General features: G+C 39.6%; 2 protein-coding genes across 2 annotated transcripts in view; one reads left to right on the top strand and one right to left on the bottom strand.

Annotated features, from left to right (window-relative positions):
- Nucleotides 1–25,798, bottom strand: part of thap1 (THAP domain containing, apoptosis associated protein 1) — a 107,877-nt gene that overhangs the window by 67,678 nt on the left and 14,401 nt on the right. The window lies entirely within an intron of this gene.
- june (JunE proto-oncogene, AP-1 transcription factor subunit) lies at nt 514–1,539 on the top strand. The gene has a single exon (XM_070850938.1). The coding sequence runs from the start codon at nt 514–516 to the stop codon at nt 1,537–1,539; it is 1,026 nt and encodes a 341-aa protein (XP_070707039.1).

The raw sequence follows: 25,798 nt of genomic DNA, 5'->3' as shown, positions 1-25,798 counted from the left end.
CAAAACTACAATAGTGGAATAGTGTAAAAACATTAATACATAAAGGTTCTTTATTCCCTGAGTAGTATACTCAAGATCCACTTATAGGCTTTTTCCATAGCTTTCAACCTCATTTTACAGTCTTCGACCCCTTCAGTTACCCCATCTGGAAGACTAAACAGAGAAATAACAGTGGAGCTAACAGTATTCCAGAGTAGAGCTTTATTCTCCAATCAGAGTTGAATATTTCTCTTTAATCTCACTTCAAACTGTCAATAACACACAAAGCGTACATTTACACACACACACACCTCAGTGATATTTCAGTCCTCTTCGTCCTCTCCTTCCTCTCACAGACATGTCTGTTTTTCCTGCAGGTACTTGTCTTCTCTTCCTCTTCTTCCCTTCATCTCTTCTTCTCCTCTTCACCTAGCCTTCATCCTCCAGCCGCCGACGTCAGTGGAATGTTTCAATCCCCTCTGATATTCAGGTTAATCTGATTATGAAGAGATTCTCTGAGACGCCTCTTTTTCAATGACGGCCAAAATGGAGACTCCTTTCTACCACGACGACTCTTCCACCGTTCCCGGCTTCAGTCAGATTGCAGAATACGAGCGTTACCCAGGACACAAGATGCTGATGAGTAAGAAGGCCATGTCTGTGGCGGGCAGTCATCACTATCCCAGTGGTGGTGCAGCTGGAGGGAGGAACCCCAACAACCTGGGACTCGCCGGAAGCAGCTCCCTGATGACATCAGCGGGGCCCTCAGCGGACATGAACTTGCTGAAGCTGGCGTCCCCCGACCTAGAGCACCTGATCATCCAGTCGAACCAAGGACTGGTCACCACCAGCCCTGTGTCTAACTCCACCAACCCCTTCATCTACCGGAACCAGGCTACCAACGAGCAGGAAGGATTTGCTGATGGCTTTGTCAAAGCACTTGCTGACCTTCACAAGCAGAACCAGCTGGTGGGAAGTAGCCCAATGTCCCCGTCCTCGTCTTCCACTGTCTCCCTGCAAGCATCCTACCAGAGGAACCTCATGTCCGGCGGAGACATGCCTGTCTACACCAACCTCAACAGCTACAACCCAGGCCAGATGGCATACTCTGGAGCACAGATGGCGTATGGTAGTGGCTCAGCCCACAGTGGCGGAGCCCCTCAGCCCCACGCCCGAGGCCTGGACGCCCCTCAGACTGTTCCTGAGGTGCCTCACCCTCCTGGTGACCCCACGTCACCACCCTCCCTGTCACCAATTGACCTGGAGACACAGGAGCGAATCAAAGCAGAACGCAAGAAGCTCCGCAATCGCATTGCTGCATCCAAGTGCCGCAAGCGGAAGCTGGAACGTATTTCTCGGCTGGAGGAGAAGGTGAAGGTTCTCAAAAACCAGAACTCAGACCTGGCCTCCACTGCTGCCATGCTACGTGAGCAGGTGGCTCAGCTCAAACAGAAGGTCATGAGCCACGTGACCAATGGTTGCCAGATTGCCGTTGGATCTGCTGCTGCCAAATCTGGAGGAGGAGGGGGAGGCACCGCCAGCGAAGACTCCAGCTGTTGAGGTGTGACACCAGGAGAATAAGGGTGTGAAAAGAATTTTGCTTGCACTGTCGGTCAGAGCGAGCACAGAGCAAGGTGTCAACAGTGCCTCAACAGGATTTGATGTTTAATGGGATTTCTGTAGCCCCAGAGACCACTATCATCCAGACAAATGGGGCGGAGCTTAGAGGAGAGGGTGGAGCCTGAGAGAGGGATAAACCCATGACGTGAGCGAAGTTCAACTTTGGACATTTTGAATTTCGACAGTGACAGATTTGACATTTGAAGAGTCTGTTCAGATGCAGGGTTTAAAGTGTGTGTGTGTGTGTGTCTGCTGGCACAACTCATGGCAATTTCAGGAAACTGTTCTGGACACAGCAGAAATTATTTATCACCAATGATTTTATTAAATCAGTTTTTTCATTTTTGTATAAATATTGTTTGAATAAATCACATGTTAAAATGAACGTTTTTACAGTGTAAGTTTCATCGTTTATTATTTGAAACAGAATCCAAAAGATTGCTCATAAAAGGTAATCAAAGTACTGCAGTGCATCCATTGGTTTCTGTGGAAAACACTGTCAAGTAATCACATTACCTTTAGTTACAGAGTGAGGTCTGGAAGATTTAATTTTCTTGCCATAATTAAACATAATCATTGCAGTCAATCAGATGATTTCATCCTAATTTTTCCAAATGCAGTAAACACCTCAATCAAATTGGCTGATTACTGTGAAATTGACTTTACTTTTTTACACTACAATCTAATTTTGAGTGAACTAAGAACTCACACAATGTGATAGATTTATGTAATGCAATCTCTTTCTCTGTCTGTAACTAAAGCTCAGCTGTGGTTATTAATACTCCAGTGACTGTTTATATTTTCAAATTGTGTTTCTGTGTTTACTGTCTGTTGCTGCTGGAGGTTAAAAATATAACTACCTTTTGATCAGGAAATGTTTAAGTTCCATCATGTTTTGATGGCTGATGACTGGCAGAAACGTTCCTCACTTTTCTCTGGATGTTTTGGGAACCAGGACTGAGGGAAATGTTCAGTTTAAGATGTGCCAGCAAGGAAGTGTCATTTCTCAGTTTAAAGATTATGTTATTTTTTCACTTGTCAACGTGTGGAATAAAACCCTGAAGTGGGGGAGAGTTTCACCAGATTTAAAAAAGAAATAGTTAGCTTGTGTTTGATTGAATGTTGATATTAGTATTTTCTGCAACAGCAGAACTATTGAACATAAATAATGAAAAATGTCCGTTTTTCATATCTCCTTTATTCTTTTTTCATAACGATATTGTGCAAATAAGATGACTGTTGAATAATGTTTATTATTTTGATAACTATGATGTTAATAGTATAGCTGTTACTTTTCTATACAGTAAAAATATCATTACATTAAGGACAACAAATAAGTTTGCTTTTTTGCAAGTTCATATGGAAGGCCATTTCTGCTAGGAGAAGTATGTTAAGAATAAAGATAATAATAATCTTATATCTCACAATGTGACATACCACTTTGTCAGTTTGTTATTTTGACAACAACTGATTTTGACATTGTATCATCATTTTGACTCACTATATTCTTCTGGCAGTGATGTGCTTCCACACAGCAAAGACTTTCTAAAAGGCAGAAAAAGTTTCTGGTTCTGGTGTGCAAAATGTTTATCTTTGTTTATGCAAAAATGATCTCAGGGGAATATCACATGTTCCACCTGCATTGGTAAGAAAACACCTTTCAGGTCAAATGACTAAATAAGTTGAATATATTTCTTAATTTTAAAATTTTTTGTTTTTTGTTTTAAAACAAACACACAAGAATAAAATGCCAACCTGAGAAAACAAGCCTGAAGTTGAGGTAAAAAAAAAAAAAAAAATGTTTGCTGTGGGAATGAGGTCCTTGAGGGGGTTTCTGAGGTCCCTGAGGAGGCTGTAGAGGTCACTGAGGAAGTCAAGCAGTAATAGAGACTACAGCGTCAGTGCTGTTGCCATACTGTCTGTAGTTTATTCTAAGGTCTAAGTTAGAACAGAGGGTAAACTGTGCTATGTTTGAAGTGGCCATATAAGATTTTAACAGACATCTACCAACCAATCAGAAAGAAGCATGTTCTATTGCATCTTATAGTTAAAAAAAAAAGCACTTTAGTATTTCAATAACTCACATTTTGTTTTGGCTTTTCTTATTTAACTCACGTTATGTGTGAATACACATCAGACGTATGTGGTGATGAGAACAAATTGGGCCTTTAATATCTTTATTACAGTGGCAAACTCACCAGACACAATATAAAGTAAATGTGCTGTTCTGTATGCTGTGTGTTGATTTATATTTTCACACATTTTATTTTCCATGAAGCGAATGATCCCTGTCTATTTTCGGACTTCGTTTTGTCTGTATCATGTTACAGTTTGTAAAGTGCAGCTGTCAAACAGAAACACATATAACTGCAAAGAAAGGAAATAAATGTGATATTTTGCAAGTGACAAAATATACATACATACAAAATGATACAATGTATATACATATATATAAAACTCAGCTACTTTGAAAATATCACATGATGTTTTTAACTGAACAAAAGAAACAGTTTGCAGTTCCGTGTTTTCTATTTGACAAAGAGACTTCAGAAATACTGTCGGCGGTCGTTGAGCAAATATTTATTTTTTGAACTTGAAGGAGGCTTCTGAAGTTTCCAATGAGTCTATTTTTGTACAAATGTATAAAATTTGTGGTTATTAGTTTTCTGAAATGATGTGTGTGCATGAGCTGTTTGGTTTGATCAAACATTTTGTCTCTATTTATTATCAATATCTTTTGTCATACAGATGTGTGTTTATTTCCTTCACACTGTTCTGCTGTGTTGAGATGTTTGTGTCAATATATTAGTGATGAAATAGTCACCCGCTGCTGGTGTGCCGTTTGTAAAATCAGAGTATGGAGTTTTCCATTAGAACTAGTGCACTTTCCTAAACTCATTTCACATAAAACATTCAACAATCAGAGAGTAGACTCAGTGTTGAAGCTGCCATCATCTTCAGTAAAACAGATGTTGGTTTCACATTGAGGCATTTTTGTAATTCCATCACGTAGCCTTGCATCATACACTTCCGTATCAGTAAGCTTCCTAGTTTTGTTTTTACTGGTATGAGTCCTGACGAAATCCTCAAACCTGCAGATCTCCATCTGGGTTTCTATATGTTCACAAGAAGCTATGTAGGTATTCATAATTACAGTGAAGATATAAATATGAAAATACCTCTTCATTGAGAAGCCTGGAGCCAAAACGTACAACGTTTGTGGACAGTTGAACATCCCAGTTGTATGTCATACAAATAACGATGAACTTGAATGTGCAGGTACAACACTTTTCAAGAATGTAATCCTGAAAAGAAAAACATATTAACAAAACAACATAAGAACAATCATGTTCATAATAAGTCTGTTTTCACTTTAATTCAATGAACAATCCAAAGAGTCTCATTAATCACTACTGTCGACAGGTAAGTCAACAGAAATGACTCTGTAGCCTTTACTTTCTTCCAGGGGTGGAAAAAGTACTCTGATCGCTTACTGAAGCAAAAGTAGTATTATTGCCTTGTAAAAACAAGTTACAAGTAAAAGTAACGCAAAAATGTACTTAAAGTATTTAAGTAAAAGTACTAATTTAAAATGCCAAAGCAGCATTTAAATGTTACAGCTGGTGGAGGTAAAATTACTTTATATACTGTTGGACAGTGTTTCATTTATAGCACAGTCTCAGTCAACAAAGCATAGAGTAAAAGAAACATGTTCCACTATATGTGGTTATAGCCTCCAAATGTGTCTATCATTGATGTCTGACCATCACAGTTCATCAACATGTAACCAAACTAGATAATCTTACTTCATGATGCCCATTGATCCTCGACATAACTAATAACAAATTCACACAGTTATTATTATGCTATGACATAATAAAAGAGAGACTAAATAATGATAAATGCTCTGGAAACATCATTTCCTAATAATACAGTAGATTTGGTGGGACATGATAAATTGGATCAGAGCCACACAGTAGGAAAAACAGACTCAAACCAAAAGTACACTATAGACAGGGCTGTCTGCATACTTTTGGCCATATAATGTATCCATGTATTATTCTCTGACTTGTTTAACTTATTGATGAGTCATCAGGATGAAGTGGTTTGTCTCAGTAAATCAGAGCAACTGAAGCTTTATTAATGACAGAGCATATGCACGTATATGTCAGTCACATACTTCATTATGTTCATTTATTATATTGTTGCCAGTTTATGTGGTATATTGACTGTTTCATATGAATTCATTTACATGTAGAAACATGATGATTAGCTGTGAGACACACTGATGAGGTCCTCCTGTTGGTTTCAATCAAGAGGGAACCCATGATTCAAAAACACAGACTTCACACAGTTTTCTAATAAATCATTTAGAATAATATTGAATACAAGCTTTTACTGAAGATTCAGGGCTTAAATGAACTCACAATTTTTGCTAAAAAATGAAAGATTAAATCAAGATTGAAATCTCAGAACTCAGTTTGACGTAAAAGAAACCAGGTGACAGTTTGGACTCATCTCTGTGTTGTTGTTGGAGACGGAGCCAGACTGAGTCACCGATGTTAATGACAGTATTTATGGAAATCCTTCAATGATACATCGGTCAGACTGTTATCAGTCAAACACATAAGTCAGCTGAAACCCTCCTGCTGCTCTCAGCAGAAAACAGGAGACTCAATACTTTAATCAGACCACACAGATAAGAGATTTTTACAAACTTCTAATCTGCATCTGTTGTTCACCTCAAATGTTGCAGGATCTCTTTCCTTACAATCAAAACCTGTCTCCTAAAAAATATGTTTCTTTACAACTAATTAGTAACAGCAAATGGATTTTGAAAAAAGAATGAATTGCTGCTGGGATTATGTTTTTATCAGCGTAAAGGGAAGCGGAGGAGGTGTCTTATAGCAACAATGGATGACATGACTATATGTAATGTAAGAGGTGCTGCTCATAGTGACACACCCACAGAGAATTATCGTCTTTCTCTGCAGCTGCCCTCAGCACTACAGAGGTTTTTAGTGTCTTCCAGCTTCCTGTTCTGGTTTGAAGGCCCACAGCTTTATCGTTTGGCGGCGGCTCGCTTTCTGCAGCACGCAGCTGTTCCAGCAAAGGCCCTGATTAACCCTTTGTCCATAACAGTGACGGTTAGGGAAACATTCTAATTACAGTTACTAAAAAACACGTTTGTCTCAAGTCACTGGTGACTTTTTCGAGTTGGTGGAGACCAAAACAGAGAGAGAATAATTGATTTGCAGAGGGCCAGGCACACAACTCCAAATCAATGCTAATGTTGCTCCGTGCCTGTTGAATGTTTTATTAGTAACTTTTTCTTTAACTTTGTGTAGTGATAATACGTCAGTGTGTGTGTTTACAGCTTACTTCCACTGCTCTCAAGTGGCCACAAAAATCAGCATATGCAGCTCCATTAAATCTCTGTAATGAGTCTTTTGACTTCAATAACCCTGTCAACCTTCTAAATTTTGTTTTTAATTTTGTTAAATTTTAAACTTGTTGTGTTTTGAGTAACATTCCTTATTCACAGCACACAGGATATTTCACTGTGTATTCTTACAGAACTAAATAATTCTCACAAACATATTTCGTCTACCTCTCACGGATCAGGAGTTAACACACAAGACAAAATGTAAATAGTAACATAGTGGTACTCATCAGTTCTTGCCTGGTTAGTAGGTTCACCCACTTAACCATTATCAGCCTATTAAATGACCATTATTAATTGCTATCACTACCGTTAGAATGCTTTAGATAGGGCATAATGCACCTACCATTACACCAGGCGGTGCAACACTGCCAATATGACAGACCCTTGTTTAATGATGTGAGACTGTTGCATTTTTGTTAAGTTTAGAAACCATCATCATGTTTTCCTAAACCTAATCAGCCATTAAATGCAACGATGACTTTTTGTTTTACTCAAGACATGAACTGCAGCCTCCTGGGTTTGACCCCGACTTCCTCCATATGCAGACTTTGTTCATCTGTAAGCTCAAATCTAACAAACTCCATTGACCTTATGGAAGTCAGAGTTAGTAAGTAAGTCATAAATATTTCAGACTAAATTCTGAAACAAACAGACAAACTGGATCAAACTTGGATGATGGTAACTACAATGAAAACTTTGACTATTCATGTTTAAAACTTAAATCTCAATCTTATTTTTCACTTTATTGGTTTATGAAAACACATGAAATCTCTTTGACGTGTAACCAATAAACAAATAACAGTACTTTTAGTACTTTAACTTCAATAGACTTGATCAAGTCAACAGGTTTTTGACATTTACTATGCTGCAGACCTTCACAAAAGCACATCATACGGATCTCTTAATTAGCAGAGTCTCCATAAATAAACCGTTTTAAGCATTTGAAGTTCCATTTTTTAAATAAAGAATTGGAATTGGATTTAAGGGAAGTCTTAAGGGCATTTAAAGGACAAAATCATGTGTTTTAGTTGGTAGTGATGCTGATTTAGAGGGAAGCTAAAATCTTAAAGAATAACAAAGTGATCACTAGCTGATCAGCTCACGTTTGACCATCTTTACTTTGCACTGACTTCTGACTGAGTTTTTTGTGTTGAACTGTTTGGTAGAAAACGTTGTGTTGCTGTTTTTCCATATTCTGCTCCAGATGGAGTGACCCACTTACTGAGAGAGGCTCTGTGCCATTTCTGGTGACTAATACCCCCTCCACCCACACACACACACACACACACACACACACACAGAGCTGTATTGGTGTGTTTGCCGTCTTGTTGTTTCTCTGTGTTTTTGCTCTCTGATGATTCTATTTGTTAAAAATAAAGACGTTTGTGAATAAATGAGTGTTGACAGTGAACCTCAGCCCATGTTGTTGTAGTTCTACATGTTTTCAGCTGAGAAACCCTCAGTCCAACACTCCCTGCTGCTTCATGCCAGTTTTCTAGATAAAGATTGAGACCTTTAAGACTTTTTACATCAAATATTATACTTTTTATTGGAACTTTTCAAATTAAATAAACTGAATTTTAAATATAAATATATAGATGAGTCTGATACATGACTTTATTATTTTGTTTGACATCATGTTATTCTATGTTGAAGCAATTTCTGGCCATAAAGATTTCAATCTTTTGAGCAACTTATAGTGACATTTATTCACTACTGAAAAAGTAATGTTAAAATATGAATACAACTACATTCACTTGAAAACCATCTATTTAGCTGGAATTCCCAGTAGTAAACAGTCTGTATTTGTACAGCGCCTTTCTAGTAATTTCAACAACTCAAAGCGCTTTCACATCACATCACCTCATTCACCCATCATTCATTCAGGAGGAGCCTCAGTTAGAGGAGATTATTCTTCCACACATTCACACAACTGAGGAGCAAGTTGGCGTTCAGTGTCTTGCCCAAGGACACTTCAACACGCTGACCCATAGCAGCTGGAGATCGAACCACCGACCTTCTGATTGAGGGACGACACACTCTACCTCTGAGCCATAGCCGCCCCTAGTAGGCATTTTCAAAAACGTGATTGACTAGTATTTAAAATCTGTGAGCTCAGTTTAAAGTCAAGTCAAGTCAAAAATATGGTTGTTCAAATAATAATTTATTTGTGAATATCAGGCCTGTATCATAGGAAAACTCTGTAAAAAGGGACGACTAAGCACAAGACATGTTTGAAGAATGAGTAAACATATAAAACGTTTATCTCATATGAGGTGTCACTAGTTAATGTCTGATGATTTCCAGGACTTCTAAACACACGTCTGATGGGATACATTTCTGTGGGCTTTTTTGGAGCCGTGATGAAATCAGCAGGTATCACCATCATAATCAGGATTTAACCTAGATTTTAGGAAGCAACTCTCTGATTCTGACACTCTGAATCCCGTTTGAACTGTATGACCTGTCAAAAAGAATCCACCTGATCCACTGTTAGAGTTAGAGATCAGGCATGTGCTGTCATCACACGAAGACGGGTTGGGGAACAGATATGTAAATCAGATTCATTTCAGCCTCCTGCCCTGGAGCTGACCTCAGGTCAGACCACTGGAACACACCAGCTCTGAGCCCACCCCCCACCTTGGGGGAAACAGTGGTCTGGTCCATTAAATATTCATGAGACTTACCCAAGGCACTGCAGAGTCCGCCTACTGCCTGGAGCTGTGATGTCATACTGAAGTGAGGGTGGTTTCCTTGATGTGAGTGGGTCTCTGGGGGAGAAATGATACAACATGTTGGATGTCAGTGAGGATCTGATGGAAAGAGGAGATGTGACTGTCTGACAGCAGCTGACTGACAGCAGTCTGCTTCACCTCTCCTGTTTAAACGAATAGCGGTCAGACCAACTGCAGGAACGTCCTAGGATGTTGGCTCCAGAACCTCCAGGGATGACAATCCCCCATTCATGTCTTGACTCTGATCCCTTGACTCTCCACCCACACAGGAATGCAGCATAGGCTATGTAGTATAATACACATTTACAATATACAGTAAATAAAAATGACTTTGGGGACTACACATGATTGAATATTACTAACGCCTTAAATGCATTGTCTTTGTAGTGCTACAAACTGTATGTAAGTTCTTCATGTTGACATGATAATGACTACAAATTATGATGACCCTTGAAATTGACCCTTGATTGCTTCCTTTTCACGAAAACTGTCGCATAGGTGCTGCGTTCATGTCATGGCAGAGTGAACATGTCAGAAATCTTTTTCTATCACTGAAGGTAATCAAATTAAATTGAATGGATATAGTGTTGTAGTGTTTATAACCCACATACAACCAACCTCTGTAATAATAAAACAGCCATGAAAAGTCCCAAGTTTCTCCACCATCCATCCCTTCTAACTAATATATATAATACTATAATACATTGAATATGGCTCGACTCTCAGAGCTTCATGTGTCTCTGTATTTTGCTCAAAGTGTCCTCAGCAGATCAGGTGTTAAGATAAAGCCCTCTGATTGGTCTCTGCTTGTTCTCTCTCTCTCCTTCACTCCTTCTCACTCTCTCTGTTGATGTTGTTGGCTGACTCAAAGAGTTACTGCCTGTTACATAACCGCACACACACACACACACACACACACACACACAGTTAAAGTTTTCAGCTGTGTCTTTGTTTGGTGTTTTGGTTTGATGTTGCCATGGTAATGCTGGAGGTAGAGAATAGAAAGACGAGCATGACAGGAGACTGTAAAACACATCTGTTAACATTCATACACTGAACCAATTATTTCTTCAACAATCAGGGAATGAGTTTGCTGTCTGTGGCTGAACACTTTGGAACCACCTTTCACCTTAATGCATGCTAGGAGAGCATTTATTTCAAGAAATGATAACAATGAATAAATGAAATTATTCATTCAACTAAATAAATGAATGACTGTTGCGAAGATCAGGCAGATAAAGTGAAGGAGTGAATGAATCTGTGAGAAAGGAAGTGAGGAGAGGAACTCTGTGAGCGTAAACTGATCACACTGGCGAAAGGCTGACTTCAGAGCTGTTGCATTATGTAACCAAATGTTTGTGGTGGTTTTTTTTACTGATGGAAACAGTTTTTGCTTCAAAACCAAACAAACTGAGCAGAAGATGGAGGAAAATAAATGTTATAACAAGTGTTGTCCTGAACCAATGGAGTGATTAGGGTCGGATGATGGAGGTGTGCAGGGATGGAGGGATGGATAGAAGAATGTATTATTGGCTCTGTAGTTGTTTGAGGGTGACTCAGATGCTCCGCCCACAGATGCGCTGAGTCACCACGAACCACCAAGTACTCTGTGTATGTGAATGTATGCGTGTGAGTGTGTGTGAGTGTGTGTGTGTGTGTGTGTGTGTGTGATGTACCTGATTTAAATGTCAGTAAAGTGAGAATCTGACTCTCTCACAGTTTTTTTTTCTTCGTCTCCTGATTGGATGATGTTACAGCAGGGACACACACTGAGGAACAAACCTGTTTACCTTCATGCTGTTGTGATGTTCACAGGCATTTTAGTTTTCTCTCTTGAGATCTGTAAGACTACATTTCCCAGAAACCCTACTGGTTGTTTATGATCAGAGACGTCTGTGAGAGTCACATAATGACTTATATCTCCATCAAAGTTTGATCCATTCAATCCGATAACATTTGGAAAGTCTGGAAAAGACGTACAATGAAAACCTTTATCCCCAGTCATTATAGTGGAAGGCTTGGCAGCCCAGAGACACTAGTACGCATAATCTAAGGGCCCAATGATGCAAAAGATCCAGGTACTTTCATGCCCTAGGTGTCGAACCTTTTTGGCTTCATGTGCCATTGGAGAACTTTCAACGCTGCATCCATTTCTCTTCATACATCCTTGCGATAGGCAATGCAGCGCTGATAGAGAAAAGCTGTTCGGACATGTTAGATGTTAGAAAAGACATCCCGTCTGCAACCATTCAGTCTCTGCCTTCAGAAGAGACAATACTGCTTATTTTTTCAGGACCTTAAAACTTAGTTGTATATACTTACTAATACTATTCTTTTAATCACTTTAATCACTTCATTCTGATGGTAGAGTGGTGCTGTGACTTGGACTGCTGTCAGGTTTCTTTCAAAAATGTGCTTTTATTTTTGCCATCATCATATTCTATGACAGTTATCATCATCATCATATGACCTTTGTGTGGAAGTATGCTAATGTCAGGACACCTGAACCATTTGCTGAAGAAGGCCATGAGATGCTGCTGAAGGCTCTAAAAAAGCTAGTCAGGTTTTTTGAGGTACTTTGTCACATGTTTCCCAAAGACCAAAAACAAACTCTCATTGTCAGACTCCTCAAATGTTGTTAAAGTGACTCTGTGGTCCTCTCCAGCCCCTAACTTTGTAATGTTTGTGTTTTAGAAGCTCCCATTCTGAGGTTACATAAAGCTTCTGTCTCAGTGAGGCTCTAAGCAGAGGCATCTGGACAGGTACGCTCCTCGGCTGTCACAGCCTGTCAGAGGCTGCCACGGCGTGATGTGATGACTCTTTTACCACACTGTAAAGAGTGACAGAGTGCACAAAAAGATGAGAAAAATATACCTATAGAAATCCATGACCTTAGCAATGTTCCCTTTGACTTTTTTTTTTGTCAAAAATGAGTTATTCACATAAAACAAAGGGCCATTTTTTGGTGACACCATGGTGACTGAATGGTTTCTGTGAACAAACACAAACTGTCTAACAGAACTGGTTTCTACTCCAGGAAGTCGGCCTCACTTCAATGCATTCCGGCTGTATCTGGAATATCACAGCCCTTCTTCTTGGTTTTCTCTAATCCAAAATAAGTTTGAAAATTTCAGAAAATGGTTCTGCACAGACAGCCCAGTTTGTGAAGCTAGAAAGAGTCTGACATGTAGTGAGGGGGTCCCTGAGAGAAAACTTCACAGGATTCTTCAAGTTTGTACAGGAGCTGAACTTCCCTGATGTCCTTGAAGGCAGCAGACTGAGCAACAACTGTTACTATTTAACATTACATTTCAATGTTGCACTTCATTTGTATTATTATTGTTATTTATTTATAATCTCCCCCTGGGGATTATTAAAGTAATTCTGATTCTGATTCTGATTCTGATTCTGATTCTGATTTACTTGTTTGCCTCTGTTTTTGGTTTGTGCTTTATTTCCGGTCTGAGTGTTGTCCTGCTCTGTATTGTCTCTACATTATAAAATATCAATAACACATCATGGAGTTTAGTTTGCCTTTTGTATATTACTATGCTTAAAATTTGAAAAAGGCTGGCTCTCCAAATACCTTCTCCAAGTTGGTTCTAAAAGGTTCCTGCACCAATCAGCGCTCGGAGTCAACACAGGAGAACCAATTAGGTTCTACCTTTTTGCTGTGTGACCTCTGAAACGATGATAAAATGTTTTGAAACCTACATTTTGGTGATTTTATCAAAGTTAATATGAAAAATCCTTTTAAAAATGCCACATTTTTTTACTGTTAGCTGCCATGCTAGCCAGCTAGCTTGCTGGTGTAAATTAAACAGTTCATGCTACTGCTAATCCATAGTGGATGAAATGAACTTGAATGCTTAGATAGATAGATAGATAGATACATAGATGGATGGATAGATTAGCCTTTATTTATCCCACAGTGGGGAAATTCACAGTCAGCAGCAGTTCACACATACACAAATACTGGATAAAAGTATAAATATATAAAAATATACCAAATAAGATATAAAAAAAGGAGGAAAAATATATATATACAGTATATACAAAAACAGTGTAATTTGTATGATGAATGAGAGGGAAAAAAGGCTATTGCACATGATTAGGTTATAACAATATATAAAAAATATATATAAAATATTGCACTTTTTGTTTTTTCTTTATGTTGGTCTACTGGGAGCAGGCTTGGTTGTAAAGTCTGATAGCAGCAGGGAGGAAGGACCTGCAATGCCTCTCTATGGCGCATCGTGGGTGACGAAGCCTGTTGCTGATGGAGCTTTCCAGGGCTCTCACAGTCTCATATAGGGGGTGGGAGACATAGTCCATGATCGATGACAGCTTCGCCACCATCCTCCTGTCACCCACCACCTCCACAGGATCGAGGCTGCAGCCCAGGACAGAGCTGGCTTTGTCCACCAGTTTATTTAGTCTCTTCCTCTCTGCTGCCGTTATGCTGCTGCTCCACAGTGTCGTAGAACATCCTCAGGAGGCCTTCCCCCACTCCGAAAGACCTCAGTCTATGCAGCAGGTGGAATCTGCTTTGGCCTTTACAACAGAGCTGCTGCAACAGTCAGCCACTAGCGCGGTGCCAAATGACATGTGCTGTAAAGATTAGAAGAAACAATTTAAGTTCAACAGACAAGAATTGAAGTTATTTGCACTTAAAAGCCGTAAGAACCCACGGTGACACAGGTGTCACAGACCTTTTAAATACTCTGGAAATTTCCCTGTACAGCTTTATGCTTGGATTGTGTGACAGCTACTAAACCTCCTGGTGCAGTCCTGTGACCCAGAGTCAGTTTGTGTTCCCAGGACACTGTTTTGGAAATGTTGGTCTGCCTGATTAAAACCTCTGACACAACCAGCTGATTTTAAACAGCTTGGTTTTGTTATTAAAAGGTACGTTTCAAACACTTGGTCAATTCTAATACTGTCCTAGGTTACAGTTAACCTGTCCTGACCATATTTTATGAAAAAAGTTGATATGAAATAGCTTCGAAAAACAATGCTGTAACAGATTTAACATTTCAGATCTTGGACAGTAGGGGTAGTACCTCTGTTTTATATCCCCATAATTTTAAAGGGTTCTTATACATCTTATTATTATCTTATTACAGTTTGACTCAACATTTTAACATTTAAGCTGTGGACTGAGGTGAGGTTGCAATGTTGACTGGCCTGCACAGAGCCCCGACCTCAACCCCATGCAGCACCTTTAGGATGGACTGGATCACAGACTCAGATAAAGATAAAGTCCTAGACGGGCATTTTTTACAGCATGGTGTTGAGGGAGTTTCCTCCGCTGAAGAGCGTCTGACCAGGAGTTTTCTGGCCCTCTGCTGAAACGAGGGGTCAAGAGGTCATAGCAGACCACAGCCCTCCTCCTCTTCCTCCTCCTCATCCTCGCTCTGTCCACACGCATCACTTCCTGCAGGCATTTGGTTTGTTTTTTTCTCTCTAAATAACAGCAGCAGCTCATTCTTCAGTCTGAGGAGCACATTTGGCTGCCGGAACGTCAGTCTGGATTAAACTGTGCTGAGGTCCGATCTCGTTTTAGCTCTGACCTCCGGGCTCCAGCACACATCAGGCAGTCTGCATCCAAAACTCTGGGCATCCATGTTGGAGGAAGAGCCCAGTTAGCACAGACAGACTTTATCTTCAGGCAAAAGCAAAGTCCCAGAGGGTTCTGTGGAAATGTTAATGAGATGTAAACTGACTTCTCATTTACAGCTGTGACCCTAAAGTGGACTTACCTGCAGTCCTCAAGTGGTTTCCCTCTAATCATCTCATCTCTGACACAAAAAAGTTTCTTTCTGCTGAAGAGTGAGACAGACTTAAAAATGCTGCTGCCAGTGATGAATCTCTTATTTGAGTAATAGTGATCCCAAGGTGTCAAAATACTTAATTTCACATCGAAGTCTACCCTTTATTTGACATTTCATCACAGAATAAGTTGTTTTCATCAAAACTGAAAGCTGAAATGATAACGTGCAAAAAGTCTGCAAAGTCTGATCTTGATGAACAGGATGATGAAGAGGTGTGATGTGCATTAAATAGAGAATGAAATGTCCTCCAAAGACAGTCAAAGTGATGCTGGGTGAGTGCTTCATATAGGCTAAATATAGAAATTCATAAGGTTCTTGATAAAGATCAGCTCTGTGTGATTAGAAAAGAGCAGAATCACGGAGATGGCTCGGAGAAATGTGCTTCTGTGGGCCTCCTGTTTGTCTCTTCAGTGAGAACGAAACACAAATTCTACTTCACATAGTGGGAATAACGTGTTTGTTTTCTGTCGCTGGTGGTTGTTTCTTAGCTATTGTGATGGCAAAGCTTCTCCTGAGGCCGTGTAATGAACATATTGAGCTTGACTGATTGAGAGCATACGCGGGGGGGCTCTGTGCAGCATGTGCACAAGCTGTGATTGACACTGCATTAGAGCCTCCTTGCAGCTCTGATTGGTTGTCGTGGTGGATTCTTGCACACCAGGAGGATCTAAAGGAACCTGCCAAAGGAACCTTATCTTGGAGTGTCAGATCTGAAAACTGCACCAGTGATTTGAAGCAGTTTTAGAGGACTATTACAAATGATCTCATTTGTATTGTGATGTTTGCATGAATTTAAAGGATAAACTACAATTACATCCATCTACCAGTTGTGAAATGTCAAGGAAGGGATCTTACAAGAGATTTGTATAAGCAGTGTATGTGTTTATGCTAATCATTTGCCAAACGACCAGACATTTGTGCTAATCACCATGAACAGATATCTGCATATGAATGCAGATAGATTTCTAAAAGCTAAATCTTCATGAGATGATAGCCAAGCTTCCAAGACTGCATTTCAACCAATGCGCTCTGTCTCTTTTGCTTGCCTCATAGACTGTTGCTTTAACGTGATTGGTCAAGACAACTCACACTACAAATGGAAAGCAAAGCACTTCTAATACTAAAATGTTGTACCTCACCTACAGGTTCTGCATTCATATGCAGAACCTAGGGATTACACATGAAGCAGTGTGTTTTAAATGTTTGGACAAAGCATGGACAGAAGGGAAACAGAGCTCCTCCCCTCCCTCTCAATCCATACACAACCTTACCCAGTTTATTCATTCAGTGGCTGTTGATAATTTCATTTATTAGCTGTCAGATGCAGTTGCTGTAATGGCATTGTGGAATGGAAACTGGAGCAAGGTTTGCCATGAAATTTGTCATTTGCTGATTTGACTTTATCTAATGTACACCTTTTGCTTATTGAATTTATAATTCCCTAATGTACAGTAGTCAGAATAAAGGTTAGGATGAGTTTATTTTGCATTATTTAAGTTAGTTTCGTATGTTAAAGGAGGCGAAAGTGTTTTTCCTCAAGCTTAGTAGTTTTTCTGAGCTAATCTCAAGCTCACATGTTTTACAGGAAGGTAAAAATCACATTTTTGGACTAATTTGACTTAGAATAGACAATGTGTGTCAATAAATTACTATATGCATATTATATGTATTATATGTACATGTTGTTATGTTATTATATTATTATTAGTAGTAGTGATATTATTTGTATCATGATTATTATTATTATTATATAATACAGTTCCTTACTCTGAGTGTACATGTTGTTATATATTATCATTGGTAGCAGTAGTAGTGGTAGTAGTATCATTAGTATTATATAGTACAACGCCTTACTCTGAATGTACATGTTGTTATGTTATTATTATTAGTAGTGGTATTATTATTATTATTATTATTATTATTATTATTATTATTATAAGACTCTGGACTCACCTGGTGCAATAATTTACCTCTGTGTAATAATTTGTAATAATCATTTTTAATACATACTTTTTATATATTTATATTTTTTACTTTTGTGTTTGAAGTTTATTCTTATTCTTTTGGAGCTGTGTGTAACAAAAAGCAATTTCCCCCTGGGGATTATTAAAGGAATTCTGATTCTGATCTGATTCTGAGTCTTATTTTGGTGAAAATATTTGGAACAAATTGATCCCACAGAAGGAGGAAGTTCATATAGGAACATTTTGAATCTTTTTTCCTCGAAATTCTCATTAGATACAGAGACCTTTTTCCTGGTTAATAAAGTACCATGCTTAATTGTAAAATCCCAACTTCACATTAAGTTACAAAGAGAAAATAAAGTAGATTAAAAACAAAATAAATTGAGACATTAAACTGATTTAAGGGCAGACAAGTAAATGATGAAAATAGATGAAGCAGTGAAAATATTTTTATTCATTAAACCTCATTAAACTAGTAAGATTTAATATACTGTACATGCGTATGTGTGTGTGTGTGTGTGTGTGTGTGTGTGTGTGTGTGTGTGTGTGTGTGTGTGTGTGTTCCTCACAGCAGTGTGCGTCGATGCGTTCAGACAGCTGCCGTTTCCTCGCGGCTGCACCGGTCGATGCCTGCAGACACACTTGTACACTCACAAACTAGACTAGCACACATTCATACTATATATACTGTAGTGGTCCTAGTCCAGTCCAGTTTGAGAAATAAGGGACGAAGCCATAACGCTTGCTCAAAACATGTGAAGGAAAAGTGGGCAGTAGAAATCATATCTAGCTAGTTTAGCACCTTGGATTCTACAGATGGCAAGATGGAAGCTAAGGACATAAAACTGCAACTGGTCTGAGACTTTGAAAGCATGTCTTCCCACCCGCCCCTCCCATTTTTCCTATCTGTATCCAAACAACAGCAAATCAAGGCAAAATGCGAGAATATGGATAAAAAAAACAAGACAACTGTATTCTCCCCATTCCTCCTCCTTTTTATTCATATCTGCATATCTGTTGCTGCCAACCATCGTTCCACGTCTCAGCCGGTAAAGTTGAAAAAAGAAGATGAAAGTAGGAAATAATCTATCTATCAACGGCCCACTCCCAGGAGTTGGGGTTCATAGGAGCCGGGGACCCACTCTGCCTCTAAGCCCATAGTAAAGTAAACCTGAAGACTGCTGAACATGACTGCTGCTCAATGCTTACACCAGACTCAGTCTCACTTTTTCACATTTTCACATTTAGACGTGATTACACATGACTAAAACCAGTTCTGAATATTACATTGCATTCTGCCAGTAGATCCCCAGAATCCTACACATTACACCTTTAATAAACAGAAACAGAAAGATAATTCAGATGAACTAGCTTCATGTCTTGACATGTTTAAAGGGAGATTTTAGGGGAAATTAAGTCTCCATGTTACATGTCATGTGTAAGTGGAGATGATGGTGCTCATTGAGTCCAATAATAAAAATTTAAAATAAACATCTGTAAGGTCACTTTGAGAGTCAGATAAAAACACAAATGAAATCCCTGCAGAGAAAACTGAAGATGTGAACAGATTCTCCTGTGTGGAAATATGAGGTTTCTGTCTCTGTCATTAGCATTAGTGTCGGTCTGAACGCAGCACATTAGCTACAGGTTTTACTGTGCTATAATTAATCCTCTTCACGCTCATCTATAATTCATGGAGGTGTTTTTTTTCTTGGATTTGAAAGAGAGAGAGAGGAGTATATTTAAATTTTACACAGTTTGATGAAAATAAGATTGTGATTTGTGTGTGTGTGTGTGTGTGTGTGTCTGTCTGTCTGTAATCAGAACAGCTTTTAATGTTTGATTTAGATTTTTTGTCTTATTGGTTTCCCCCACTGCATGTCTCTGGCCTTTGGCCTTAATCCTCCAGAAGACAGATAATCAGTAAAAACCAGTATAACCAGTAAGAGAAAGTCACACATGCTGACATATTGAGATTTGATTCTGACTAAAGATGCAAAAAGATAAAAGTGGTGTACAGCTGCTGTTTGGCCTCCAAAGTGACAAATTCCACATGTGGATGTGACTGTGGCAGAAAGGTTAAGATATGGGACTTACACCCAGGACAGCAGGGCCTGAACCCCATGTGAGGTCAGCTGTCAAACTTAATGAATTAAGTTGTCAACTTATATATCTTAGTTTTCTTTTATCATTATCAGTTTTCAGTCCCAGTTTGGTTAGGTTTAGGAAAATATCATGGTTTGGGTTAGAATAGTGATTCAAATACAAATATAAAAGGCAGAGTACATTAAATACAACATATACTCTTTCAAACACTTACGTGGGTGAATAGCTTTGCAAGTGTAGACTGGAAAGCCATCAATTGGAGTATTTATGGCTCCTGAAACCCAGGTGCAAATAGCATGTGCCACGGATATCATCCCGAACCCTAACCCTTATTTTGAGCTCATGCATATTTAAAACCAAAAAGCTGTTTTTGACACTTAAATCAATCTGATAACTGTAATGAAGTTTAGTTCAAAATTAAATGTCTTGCCAACCTGTTACTCAACAGGCCAATAGAGACGTGTCTTACATCTATCAGCATGGGTCCCACCCCTGAGATTGAGCTTACCAACAAGGAAAACTATGAATGTTGGTTTTGCATGAATACATTTTTGATCACAAATGTTTTTTACTTGCAATAAAATGTCTTTTGATTGTTAATAGTTTTGCTCTCAAACCTACTCTGTTGCACTGCATAGCAAAGACACAACGGTAATCACAGGGTAAAGTCAAATCCAAAGTATTCACTGAAAAATTCCCTTTATCAAATTAGTTTTGTCTGTAACTCTTTTTTTAAACTTTTTTAAAGTTTTATTGTCCCAAAACAAGTGAAAACAAGAGACAAGACACGTTTACACATGCAGGTACAGAGTCTGTCACAGTCTGACTCTCATGAAGCTGTAGCTGTGTGAGTGTTTTGCTGAGAACATAATTTACCTGCTCTGCTCTGTCTGAACTCTTGGTTTCAGCCGTAGCCACTGTACTACACATGAGAAAGTGGTTCATTCCCTGCAGTGTCCCAAGTACAGAATAGCTTTGTTGTTGGTCTTTTTTAAATGCAGTGTGTGTTGTTGAAACAGTTTTAGTACAATAATAATGGCAGAAAGTGACTCCCACCCTTCTTGAGGAGCAAAGTAGTGTACAACACTGAACTTCAGTTTCTGCTGAATCAAAGCAAGTGTGACTGACTCTCCTCTGGTTGTTGCTTGCCTTGCGTCAGAGGGCATTTGCATAAAGTAGAGCTTTTCTCAACTTTGTGCTGTGGTGTTGAACACCATTCAAATCTCCATAGCTCAGAAGCCTGTGCTGCCCTGCAGCACCACGTCGCATTCACAATGGATAGCAGCCACTCACAGGCCCTGCCTTTGAGCCTGTTTGTGTGAACGACCTATAGACTGTGATGAAAGAAGTGGATGTCTCTCTAATGGCCAACAGGAGTGTGACTCCATCGGTTCCAAAAAGAAGTGTGATTGTATGGAAGTCTAAAAAAATGACCCTATTTCTCACTAATGCGTTTCTGGTCTCACTCAAGTCCTGTTCAATACGGCATAATGTTCATTTTGTAAAGTTTGGTCCAATTCAGAGTAAAATAGACAATAAAGCAGGACACGCTTTAGAGTGGGGCTGCCACGTGACTAACCAATCAGAGACAGGTCCTGCCCAAACCTAACCAATCAGAGGCAGGTCCTGCCTAAACCCAACCAAGCAGGGAAAAAGTCTTTCTAAACTCCAGGCTTCAAAACGTCAGTATGCAAACCAATGGATGACACTGGCTCCACTGTTACTGGCAACGCTGACTTCATTTGTACATTCTGTGCTACAGCCACACTAGCAGATCTGTGAGGCTCAAGATTATCTTAACTATCTCTAACCACATTGAACACAATAAGATTATGATCTGATGAAGGTGCTGGATGAAAAAAAAACATTTTATTCTTCATCCAATAGTAGTTAACATTTCACTCAGAACTACAGATGCCAACCTAATGATGGCGCTAGAGGAAAAGTCCAGGGGTGGCCTTGATAGGATGGAGAATTTTTTTTGTCTGTGATAGATTTATTCTCACATTGCAGAAGTTTCTTAGTCACGGGGCCCACAACATATTTTTTATCTTTGCAGAAGGAGAGTCATGATACCCAGGAGAACTCCTTGACCGTACAAGATTTAGATCTAATATTGTATGCACACAGGTTTCTTTACCTGATGTGTACAAGAAGTTAACTTCACTAATGACTTGTGCACTGGAGATGGATCTAATATCTTGCACATTCAATATAATATTTTGCACGTACAATATGTGGATCTATAATGTTTTATTTGCATTGACAAATATGATCACCTTTGGGGGCCACATTTGTGATGACAGGTTTGATGACTCGAATGTATCTTTGAATGATCAAAAGTGTGATTGCAAAAGTAATATATACTTTTATATCCAGGATTCTGTAATTAAAAACACTTCAGGTTAATAAGTGTCCTTTCCTAAGTCAAATGCTGACGCTTTTTTCCTTCATGAAGCCCCTGGGAGCGGATCAGAGTCTAATCAACATGGATGTTTAAAAGAATCACTCTCAGAAACGCTCCAACATCCTCCTGCTCGACGTTACAGAGCTGTGAGTCACTCCACTGAAGGAACCCAGCGAGGGATGAAAGTGGTATTAGTGCCGGTTAATTCGTCCTGACAGTTGGAAATGTTAAATCCTGCAGGGGGCTCAGCTTAGCGCTCTTGCTCTCTGCCTAAGTAGGTTAAATACAAACCAGTGTGATCAATCTACAGACACTAAATAAATCCACGCAGCAGAACCAAACACCGGTTGGAAACTTGTGAAGAGGGAGGAGAAGGAAAGTGAAGGAGCAGAAACCCCAAATGGTATCAGAGAGAACCCTGGAGCAAGGCACTAAACCGGCAGCTGGTCAGAGACAGTCAGTATAAGCAAAGACTTGTAACCAGATCAGTGGGGCCTGTACCCAGGGGCCTCTGACCGCCAGGGGCCTCTGATAGAAAAGCCAAAAATGCACACATTCAACACCCGACCAAAACTGTAGAATAGTTCACAATAAAAGGAAAGCGGATTCTTAAAAGACAACTGATTCCATACTCTGAAACCTGGAACATGAAAAGGAATGCAGTTATTGTAAGGCCATCAACTGTTTTTGAGAGTCATGCTGTGATTGATTGTCCTCTCCTCTTGGATAGAAAACATGTGCTAGTGCAATGATTTGATATTAAGTCACATTTGCTGACTGGAGTTAGTATATGCAGAAAAAGTCTATTTGTAGGGTCAGGGTTAGGGGTTGGTATAGTAGAGGTAAACACTTGCTGACAATGATTAAAAAACTGTATCTAAAAGTTTACTTCACATAATGTATACCAGAACAGGGTAGAGACAGCATTGCAGCAGTGAAAGCTTTCATAGCTCTGTGCTCTATATCACCGTGAACAAAATCAATACAAAAAGTCCCCTTTTTCCTGCATGTGTCTATGTCATTTAGAAAACCTCAACACCTGGCTATCATTCAAAATGCTCATAAGCTGTCTCAGTATAGCTTTTGAGCCACTGCTGTTGCAGGAGTAGAGGCTGTGTGCTATATTTAAGGTTTTCAACATCAGGTTTTCATTTTTGGCATGTTGTGCGCTGCTGTCCCTAAATAAGACAGGAAAGATAAGCTTGTATTGAAAGAAAATTATAGAAATGTGTTAATTATTCTGTGAAATATTCTGTGAAAACAACCACAACAGAAGGATGTTGTGCTAAATGTGTTTTTAAAAAAAGTGACTACAGATTGGACAGAAGGATGCTAATGATTGTTAAAAAAAAAAAAAAGTACTTTCTTTCAAAATTTGCAACAGGATGCGACATTTACAGCAGCAGCTACACTGCAGTTGCAGCGCAGTGTTCGGGCGTGCAGTGACTGACGGGCTGATTCCAGACTAGGGTTTACATACAGACACACTGAACAGACGGTACTTGGGCAACAAAGGCCTCCATGAATGAAAGTGGAAGCACAAATATGAGGCAGAAAGAGGAAGCGAGAAGCCTGCCATCATAGAGAGGGAGGGCACAATAGGCACTCAAATAGTAATAATGGCACATTTTCAGGCAGTCTCATCACAAAGACACTTATGTTGTTGGGCTTCTTTGCTCACAGGCGGCTGTAGCTCAGAGGTAGAGCGGGTCGTCCATCAATCGGAAGGTCACTGTTCGATCCCCGGCTCCTATTAGTCAGCGTGTCCAAGTGTCCTTGAGCAAGACACTGAACCGACTTGCTCCTGAAGCAGCTTCAGTGTGTGAAGGAACTTAGATTCCTCCTGTATGAATGAGGATGTGATGTAAAAGTCGTAACGACTAGAAAGTTGTGCGACAGAAGTAGTTGTGTGAAGAATGAAGAAAGAAGAGTTGTGCATCACGTCTGATTTATAACAGTCTGGGTCCAACAGCACAACAGGCCTTTAGCCACTTAAGGGTTTAAGAAGTGGAATATTAGCTCTCATCAGAAGCATTTTATGGCGAAAACAATTTCATCATTTTTCTCATTTTTCCATTTTGTTTTAATGCTGTTATTTGTTGCAGTTGATGTCACTGTGGGTTGGCTTCAGCTTCATGCTGGATAATATTCTTGACGTTCATCTTGCGACCTGCTCAGCTGGGACTGGAATCATGGTCAGACAGTCAGACGGACGGATGTTGGAGGAAAAGGGCCTGCAGCTGCTCTGCTGCATGAAATTACAGAGAAAAACACAGCAAGGAAATTTATGCTGCTGCCTCTTTGCGTTCACGCTGTGAGAGAGCAAGCTGAGCGGAAACTGATCAGATCTGATCAGAGCCACGCTCAGGACGAGGCCAGCGGTGTAGGGCTGTGTGTGTGTGTGTGTGTGGTGGGGGTGAGCGGGGGTACACATTCATAGAGCCATAAACTAATTTCATCCAGAGTTGTGGTCGCAGCTCGTCTAAAAATAATAACGCCTCACATGTTCTTCTATCTTCAAAATGGAGGTCAGAATCAGAATCAACAGCAGCTTTCACTTCTTCACAGGAGCTGTTCTACATTTAGACGTTTGGAAAAAGAACTTTTTTTCTTTTTTTGTGACATAATGTTTTCATTGTCCGTGACTTTGGTAACCATATCTACATGCTACTTACTTGCTACATTTTGAACTTTTGTCTCATTTTGTTAAATTCTTTTTCATACATTTGCTTTATGAGCTAATTCCCCTATTCAGAATTTTCTAATATAGGTCATGAGAGTCAGTGAATATCAAACAGTTTTCATGCTCAGTGTATTTCATTCTGGGAGTCAAAGGTCATTATGGAGTTGCTCGGCCCGCCAAGCTGCGATTAGTCAGTCAAGGTTGAAAATGATATTTAGAAAGAATCTTCAGGCCAAACCCTACAAACAAACAGCTGCTCATCGTCATTAATGAGGTCAGATCAACAAAGTCCTGACAACATGTCAACAAACTTCTGTTTTAACACATGAGCTCCATAATATTCTGCTGCTGATGACTTTAGAAATCACACCAGCAATAGACAGCAGATAGGAGAGTCCAACAGTCATCACAAACACCAATCGCACACACTGATCTCATCAATCGTTGACAACATACGCTAAAAATTAAAGGAGCAAGGTTATTGTAATGTGACTCTGTTTCTGATTGGTTGTTGCAGCATGTGGCTCCAGTTTAATGCCTGATGAAGGTCAACGAATAAAAGTGCTTCATCCGTCTTCCTCAGATGTCAAAACTAAAGAAACTGTTTTTGCTCCATTTCTTTTATCCAGCAACTTTTTCTGTCCAGTCCAGTGTTTAGGGTGTATTCTCACTGCTCAACACTACAAAATGCTGAACCTAGTTTATTACGTCATTATTTCAGATGGCGCCTGGGTGGAGCTGAGGTACACTGGTGAAACAGCAGCATTCAGCTGAGGGTGAAAGGTGGAATTGTAGAGAGTGGTGGGGGGGTTTTCCCATTCACTTCAATACAATCAGCATCTGATAGGCAGTAGAGGACCTGCAGCTGATCATCTGCACCTCTGCATTCTGACTGCACTTAGGAGACTTCTGATTGGTCAGGACTGCAACTGAAAAAGCTTAAGCCTTGACCAATCAGCAGCCTCAGGTAAGACAAATCACCTTCACCTCCTGCAAACTTTGTTTGCAATTTGTCTTGTAGCAG

This window comes from Pempheris klunzingeri, chromosome 19 (assembly GCF_042242105.1).
Source record: "Pempheris klunzingeri isolate RE-2024b chromosome 19, fPemKlu1.hap1, whole genome shotgun sequence".
NCBI lineage: Eukaryota > Metazoa > Chordata > Actinopteri > Acropomatiformes > Pempheridae > Pempheris > Pempheris klunzingeri.
This window is presented reverse-complemented; position numbering and strand designations above follow the sequence as displayed.

Coding starts and splice junctions, on each gene's coding strand:
- june (XM_070850938.1), top strand. CDS start 514: ATGACGGCCAAAATGGAGACTCCTTTCTACCACGACGACTCTTCCACC.